The sequence below is a fragment of the Opisthorchis viverrini genome (genome assembly GCF_000715545.1).
Source record: "Opisthorchis viverrini unplaced genomic scaffold opera_v5_376, whole genome shotgun sequence".
NCBI classification, from domain to species: Eukaryota; Metazoa; Platyhelminthes; class Trematoda; order Opisthorchiida; family Opisthorchiidae; genus Opisthorchis; species Opisthorchis viverrini.
The window spans coordinates 110,050-118,578 of NW_008752033.1; the positions used below are offsets into that span (position 1 = coordinate 110,050).

Below are 8,529 nucleotides of genomic sequence, written 5' to 3' on the forward strand. Positions count from 1 at the left end.
ATAATTTAGATATGGTTGTGATACGTGTGAGACACAATGCGTACAAGCGAGACGGGAAATTTGTTGAACTCCATGGACTACGCCGAACCAACGCTGATGGTGGACTGTTATTGAAAACATGAAATTTAAAAAGCCTAAAAAGTGACGTACCTTGTGTGATTTGCGCCAATGCACGGAAAACAAAGACTTCGACAGCCAGTGATACAACAGAACAGCGAATATGGTTAGCCGCCAGACTCTGTATGGTCTTGTGGATATCTCCAGGGTCGCAAGTCGTTAAACTAGCCATGATCACGAGAATTTCGCTGTGATGCGGAGTGTATCTGGAAGAATTGGAGCAAACGTGCAAAGTAGCAGTGGCGAATAGAGTAGGGTTTACGGGTCATCAGGCGAAAACTTACTTCAAACGGGATTCGGCGAGAGTAAGTGCATTTTGAAGGCTCGGTTCGCCAGAACAGGGTCGAGTGAACAGGGTTTCTAAGGCGGCCAAGTGACAGCGTGGATTGCCTAAGAGTGTGTGTGAAAGAATGGAAGATTATGAATGTATGACTTTCGAAAACTGCATCCCGAACCTGGATTTATAGATAGCTTCGATAGTGGACCAAATATAGAATGAATCGTTCAGCTGTAGCAACCCTCCGGTGCCTAGCTGCCATGCCACACGAAGGAGGCACGAGGGCTGGGATACTGCCAGGTTGCCCAAGCCCAGACAGGCCAAATATAGAATATGAAATCCCCATTATGGTCCCTCTGTTTTTTATCGAATAATTCGGCTTTCTCTATAGATGCGCATGCCTTAATCACAAAAGATCTGTTCAAACCAAAGCAGTGATTTCTGGTGTGCTCAAGGCGGAATTTCATCAGTCAATTACGGGTATCTACAACGTCATTCCTGACAGGGAGGCGAAAGATTGTGTTTGGACCGCGAGATGCTTGATGAACAAGATGTAAAGTTCAATCTGGGGTAGTGAACCAAGTAGTTTAGCAGATAAGGTAATCTTTCGGCGGGGGGCGAGGTGGCTCAAGTGGCTAGAGCGCGGATTCACTGACCGGTAGGTCCGTAGTTCGAACCCAACCCCCCCTGTCTAAGCTTGGGCAACGATTTGATTTGATGGCGACGATCGGTACCAAAACAGTCTTAAACAAACTTGGACGAACTTTTCTGGTCAGCCATTGTTCTACATTCTGTGATTCATCGCAACGTAGGTCAAAATGATATCTGGCGATAAGTGTAAAGGTGTCCAGTTCAGTAAGATGAAGAGGTATCTGAGTACGTGTGTTTGTGCGTCTTCACGGGGGCTACTGAAAGTCCACAACTAAAAGTACGACCAACAAAGATTCGAAACAGAAACCAGGTCGAAAAACCATCCTCAGAACGTGTTAAAAGTTTTCGACTGTTCAAAAAGAAAATGGGAGTTGTTTCAATCAAATTAGATTCGCCCAAGAAACCATTGAATACGACCTCGCTAATCTGATAGTCGAATAATCAATCAATTTTCCAAAATTCACCCATCTAAAGGTGATTACAGTCTCAAATCGCTTAAATCTACCTCAGAGTACTTCGTTGGGATGAAAATGAGCGAGCTACCCCAATCCAGTTCGGGTGAGATTTACTTGGACTTAGACCACGAACATCAGCAAAAGTCACAATGATTCGATCATGTAATACGTAAACATTAGAATCGCCTGTTGGCCCCGTCAGTCATTCCTACATTGGTGGTACGCAAGTATCTGTTTGAGTCAAATGGCAGCACTTTGACATGAATCACGAATTGCAGCACAACTGTATTACGCTGGTCAACAAATGATGAGCAATGCCCATCTCATGCAAACCAACTCCGAGATCGATATACAAGTATCCTCAAGGTCGGTGGGAGAAACATTTTTGTTCAAACGATCATTCAACCAAAACGCATACCTGAAAGCTCGGTCAAGCGCTCCGCTTGCCGGTCAGCGGTGACGATGATGCCCAACTGACTGATCGGATTCTGATCAAAGTAGTCCCGCACGAATTCTGCAACGGCCTACGAAATAGTCACAGGAACCCTACTGATCGCTTACCCGTAGAGTGCATACCAGACGTGTAGGTTTCAGATCCTGTACCTGCATCGCACTGGACATATCGATTATCAGGAACAAATGACGCATCTGATTTTTTTCAAGAGGGGATGAAGACAAAAGACAGATGCAAGGCAAGGAATGAAGAAATCCGTCAGAACTTCATAATGATTTTAAATTTAACCGATTCAAACGAATAAAATGACGGGGAAAACTAAGCAGTCAATAGTGTATACATCCTGTTGAACGCATTCTACGGTATATTATTGGGTTACTTTGCTACAAGATGTTCAAGTTATCAATCTTCATTGGCAGAGCATCACGAGTTGATGCAGCAGATTTTGAATGCTGCGTTCATGCATATTCGATCAAGAACCATGATCGTGGGACTAGCCCTTCTCGTTGGATTCGAACGATGCCGGTATTTGACAAATCTTCCAGGCGCCTGGAGAGGGAAATATGGCTGAATTTGTCCCGTTCAATGAAGTGAGAAAGGTTGCAACAAAATGGCCACTGGGCTCGGGATACTTACGCAAACCGTGGCCGTCTGTTTGTCTACCAACCTCAACTGTTCAGCTACAAATGTTTCATCACCAGTCAAGGTGACATCACCGGTGCAAAGTGGCTGGTTGCAAGCGAACGTGTGCAATGAAGCTCGCTGATCTTGATTTATCAGTGAACACTAGAATGAATACTGCTGTGTGTTGATTGACTGGCTGAGTTATCAAGAGGACGATTGATCAAATGATTGGCTGATTAACATCCGTGTGAAATTGAGACGTCATCTCTTTGGTCCTCCCGCCGCAACTATTTATTCGCTTCTACAGCATGCTCGAGACAAGTCAGTGGTTCAGGAGCAAAATTCCCAACCAGAGGGTTCGTGGTTTGAACTCAGCTTCAGAATCTCGACCACTTCTATCTAGAGTTAGGGCTTCCGTCGGTCTATCAGCCCTCGTCCCTCATTCGAGTGGCACGCCAGCTGAGCGACGAACAGGCGTTACTGCTGAACGAACGAACGACTCTCTGCGATTTGTCATCGGTCTGATGACATGTCCCGACTAGATGTTCTTGCTGGAGTGCTGATGCTGCGAAGCAGTGAGACTTGGATAGCTAAGTTAAACGAATCCGGTGCAGAGTAGAGTGCATCCATACCAGGATCTCTTAACTTCGGGATAATGGAACCATGGCAAGGTTTGCGGAGTTTCTTCCCGACATCACCGTTATTTCCTCTTCTTGAAGCTTCTTTTATACTGAACTGTTGGACAATATTCTGGGGCCAGCCTATTGGCCTAATGACGAGACAATTTACCTGGAAATGAAAGGAACTAGACTAACTCCCTGAAGTGGAAAGCGAGGAGCGGCCAGTCACGAAAATCAAAACCAACCACACCAACGTGTTTTGTAATTTTCTTCCACTAAATTTCACTTGTTTGTTCCTTGGATGTTTTGTCATATCTAGCATGAGTCAAATCCGACTATCGTCGATTGGATCAAAAGGCTATAACTTAAGTGCTAGGATGTTCTGGTCACTGGTTCTCTGAGGCACCAATATACAGTTTTATTTTCGATAAATTAGTACATACCGGTTAGTGCACACTCCAGTTGTAAGGAAAGATGCGACCAGAGTACCACTTAAAGTGTGCGCAATCCACCGACCCCCCCCCCCCCACACACACACACACACACACACTAGGAAGAGCCTTCAAGAAGAGTTAGATTTAGGTTGGTCCCGAAGATGCGGGCTCTTCGAGGGGCATCATATTCATTTGTCTCTATTCTACTCTCGATTGAAGTCCCATTCGAGTTCCAGAAAGGTTACTCCTTTTCCATAGCCCCCGTGGCTGACGGGATACTTGCCGCGGAGACAAGTATCCAACGGTCACGGCAGGCGGACCGATGTGGTCGACAAAAAATCTCGAATCGTTCGGCTGTATAACCTTTTCGGTGCCTAGCTGCCATGCCACCCGAAGGAAACACGAGGACTTGCATACTGCCGGGGTGCTCAAACCTAGACAGAGAAATCGAGAAGCAGAAGTCGAGTTCGAACCAAAGACCTTCCCGTCAGTAACTTCGCATTCTAACCACTGAGCGACCTCGCCCCGTCGACAAATTGGGAGACAAGTGAATAAATAAGTCAGAAAGACTAATCGCCCTCACTACCATTAATAATCTGGAATCAGTTTGGGTGAGCAGACTTTATATAGACAGAAGCGAACAAAAGACACACTGAATGCCAGTCGCCCACAACGCAACGATGATGTCACCTTGACTGGCGATACGCCGTTTGCAAGCACACTGCCTAATCAGACGGACAGCGGACAGTCTCGACCACGAGTATTTCGTTTTCCTGGTCAATGGAAACGCTTTTGTGGGTCGATACCGTTACCGATCATGTTGAGATCCCAACCAAACTTTCCCGTCATCGGTCTCCACAAAAGTAAACGGCAATCGTTGTGGGGTCACGTGTTGTTAGGGTCATAGACACACTACCGCTACCGAGGTCGCCGGAATTTGTGGTAAATGGGCCTGGTATGTCGTGACAACCAAAAGGCTAACCGAAATGAATGAGACTGATGTAATGAATATTGCACACCATAAGAGAAGTGACAATAAGACACGTCAAAAAACACTCAACAGAGGGATTAACAGGACAATTTTAAAAGTAACGAACAGTTCAAACAAAAACACTATTTCGTCATTCCTGATGGAGTTTTCACCGGAAGAAGGAATACATGAATTTGTTTTACTAAAATGTCGCTGTCAGGAAGGTCAGGTTCTTGAAAATAAACCCCAGAATGTCAGAGACTTACGGCGAACCACTAGCTCCGCAAAAATCGCCTAGATGAGGCAACCGAGTATACGGGTCAGAAAAACCAGCTAGCGACTGAATGCTCAAGCAGCCAATCAGCGATGACTGACGATGCTCACGTGCTCAGGCTTGACCTAGAGGCGATGCCGATCAACCACTCACCGAAGAACTATGATGAAAGTTCAAAAGTGAGTCTTAACACAAGGCAACGCTCCCTGTTGTACCGCTTTTGATCACAATGAAGTTGGGTGAGTCCCTTGTATGGAGCCGGGTTACGGAGAGAGTTACAACAGTCTGCCTCTGTAATACATTTCTATTCACAAGGAATAGCGTGTGAGATGGACCACTGTGCGAACAAATCGCCAATTTCCTACAGGTTTACTTACCATTCCCAGACGCACAAAGCCTTCTGTACCGACAGCAGCCCGATGTCGCTTCTTACGGAGCTGAGAGTGTGCATCGTGGACCAGTTGCTCCAATGTGGTGACAAGGCGACCTGCATCGTCCTCACGAATGGCCCTCCTGAAAACGTTGCAGCAAGTTGAGACAAGCACTTCGGTGAATAGTCAGACCAGTCGTTCTTTCGGCTCAAAACGTACATGACCTGAGTATGTGCTTTTATGTGGGTGGCCGGGCAAACGAAGTCAAACGGTGGACAAGAAAAATTGGGGGAAGAACCCTGACTAGATCCTGCTGAAGCGAAAGGATCACAAGTGGTTTCCGCGGTCACTGAAGTTGAAGATTTGGAGGTAAGTGAAAAGTGCTCCCGGTGTGCAACACAACAATCTCCGCAGTTATGCAGTCTTTGTCACAAATTCTATTCGACTACCCCAGACAATTATTGGGGGCCCATAAATGCTGCAAGTATGGACTAGTCGCTGGCTATCCGCTTGCTCGACTTGGTTAACAACGTCCAAATGGACGGTTCCGCGATTAGCCTGCAACGAGCTACATGTCAAGTCCGAACGACCCGTAGTCCAGTCTAACCTCGAAGGTTGCGTCCATTTGGGCGCATATACACATAGAACATTTTGCGTACAAAGTGCTCATTTTATCACAGCATGACTTTCTGTACTTCTACGTCCTAGGAAAACTCCAAATAAAAACACTTTAGAGACGGGGATGAACTTTGAAGTATCTTGCTATCATACCATGTGTTCACCGTCAATAGCTCAAACCCATTCTATATCCCGCCCCGTACTTTTCGGGCCCGTTCCGCTATGCTTTCAGTTCACCTTGGTTGTGAAATTGATATTTCTGGTACACAGTAGTAAAACAGCTTTCATCACTGGAGCGATAAATGAGGTGGGATGGCTCGAGTCATGTCAATGTTTAAGGCACGATCTGGAAGATCCATGGCTCGAAATTAACCGCGGCACATTGACTGCTTCCATCTAGACCTGAGCAATTTGGCAGCATCTCAGCCCTCGTGCTTGTATCTGGTGGTACAGCAACTAGGCATTATGAGGGTCTTACAGCTGAAGTAATTTTATTCTATTATGATTAATTCACGAATAAAATTAATTGTCTCTTCCAGCGGGACTTTTGTAAACAAGCACCGAACATCGAAAGAACAAATGGCGATAAATGTCAGCCGAGTTCGACATAATTTTACAAACTCAGCTGTAGCACCCTTTCAGGGCCTAACTGCCATGCCACCCGAAGGTTGCACAAGGGCTGGGATACTGCCAAGTTGCCCAAGCCTAGACACGGGAAGTCGAGAGGCAGAGTTTGGGTTCGAACCACGAACCTTCCGGTCAGTAAATTCGCGCTCTAACCACTTGGACAATCTCGCCCATTCCATTCTTATGGGCTCCAGGACCTCCCCTGACTACCGGTTCAATTGATGACAAGGTGAGCCATTCATATTTTTAAGACAAAACTTATTTGCTCGCCAGCTGTTACGGTGCTTTTTGTCAAAACACACTTTGGGACAGTGAATGATTGACTGAGGTTGACAAACTTGGTTTTAAACCAGTTTCACGCCGCGGAAGATATCACAGTCGTGCAAAATAAGGAAGCCTTGGAAAGAGTACGTTACTTAGCGCATTTTGAGCACAGAATTAATTCAATGTCAGTCATTGTAAGTTTGGTCGAAATCCTGTTTCTCCGTTGGCTTGATATGCCTCAGTCTCTAAAGCCATCAGCGCAGCTGACAGACAACGTTCATAGACCTTTCCTGAAGATTTGATGATTGTAGGACTCAAGACAGGTCTGTTTACGAAAGATCTGATCCCTTCTCCAAGTGACCGGTCGAACATCGTGCGCCTTTCCTTCCAATATGAATCTTGAATTTCTAAAACTGATCTGTATGTTTCGATAAATACACTCATTTGCATATCAATTTGGTTTTCACGAGAGCCTCAATTGAATCTCTCGTTTATGGTATTTTTCAACTGAATGTGATGCACAAATGCCACCTAGTGTTTTAGTTGGAACAATATACGAGATATCGCAGAATATTTTCATAAATGAAACTACTCACAAGGTTTCTGAAAACTCCTGGTACGTGCGTTTATTTATTACCTATGTGACGCGCACTGTGGCTGACAAGTGTGTTCAAAATGGACTAACTTCAGATAGGCTGGCTTATTTTATCACTGCTCTGATATGCTCAAATTTGTACGAGACATTCTGGTTCATACCTGCAACCCAGTCCTGTTCGCACGAAACATCGGTCAACCTCTCATCACACCTCTTCAACGGGCTGGATGAACTACGTGATAGCAGCTTGGGGATCTCCGCTTGAATGATGTGCAACCCTGGTTAAGTAAGAGGTACCTGGTAGACGTGACCTTCAGGAACTGTCGTCTATCCTAGTAGTTTGTTCAGCACTTTACACCTTACCTCTCTGCCTTGCATGATGAATCTTAATATGCAAAGGCTAAAGGTGCAAGCTCGAACAAAAACTGTGGAAGCTGATAGCATCCTACACCAAAGAAACTCCATATGAGTTGTAACCTGTGCAAATGCAATTGATAACTATCCAACATGGACAACTAAAGTCGGCAACTTACTTCCTTAGCAATTAACCGAAATGAGGCGAATATAGTGAGTCGAAAGAGGAAACTGGACGGTGGCTGAGAATAGTCAAACAGTACTCAAACGTGATTGCTGTGCAAATCCAGAAACTGGCAGTGATAGTCTTCCCATCTGACTTAATACGACTGCAATGAATTCGTCGGTCAACATCTAAGATATCATGGAAAAGCTGGTATCCAGCGTCATATCAGCAAACAAATAAGTTTTACCTCCTGAGAGGAACTGGCTTTTTTCGGCTATTTTGAGTCTAGAATTGATCACCTACATACACAGCCTTATTTTTGCCAGTCAACTGGTCGGGGTCGTGGTGTTGTCTTGGGTTCGCGACAAGCCAGTCATCATCATCATCATCATCATTGTCAGCTGTAAGAACCGCGCACTGGTCGTACACTGGTTGTAGCTGCCACAGTTTCGTTCACCGATGGTTTGGGGGGGGAGGGGTAGGTAGCTGCGCGTTGCAGCCGGGAGCTGATAAGTTGGTGCATAAATCCAGCACTCAGTGGGCTGTCAAGTAGTGAGGGGGTTGGAAAAGGAGCTATGCATTGAAGGCAATAGCTTGAATGCACGAGCGCCATTGAGGGCGCGACTGGGCCATGTCTGATAATGTCTCTAGCCATTGA

General features: G+C 45.6%; 2 protein-coding genes across 2 annotated transcripts in view; one reads left to right on the plus strand and one right to left on the minus strand.

Annotated features, from left to right (window-relative positions):
- The window catches only part of T265_10502 (hypothetical protein), a gene marked incomplete at both ends in the record, with an annotated part of 12,945 nt that extends 9,545 nt beyond the window's left edge, over window positions 1-3,400 (plus strand). The window contains one exon of the mRNA XM_009176890.1: window positions 3,298-3,400. Within this exon, the coding sequence (XP_009175154.1) occupies window positions 3,298-3,400 (103 nt within the window). The remainder of the gene's footprint in view (window positions 1-3,297) is intronic.
- The window catches only part of T265_10500 (hypothetical protein), a gene marked incomplete at both ends in the record, with an annotated part of 47,634 nt that overhangs the window by 29,840 nt on the left and 9,265 nt on the right, over window positions 1-8,529 (minus strand). The window contains 5 exons of the mRNA XM_009176888.1: window positions 151-323; window positions 402-507; window positions 1,919-2,024; window positions 2,062-2,148; window positions 5,254-5,389. Coding sequence (XP_009175152.1) covers window positions 151-323; window positions 402-507; window positions 1,919-2,024; window positions 2,062-2,148; window positions 5,254-5,389 — 608 coding nt within the window. The remainder of the gene's footprint in view (window positions 1-150; window positions 324-401; window positions 508-1,918; window positions 2,025-2,061; window positions 2,149-5,253; window positions 5,390-8,529) is intronic.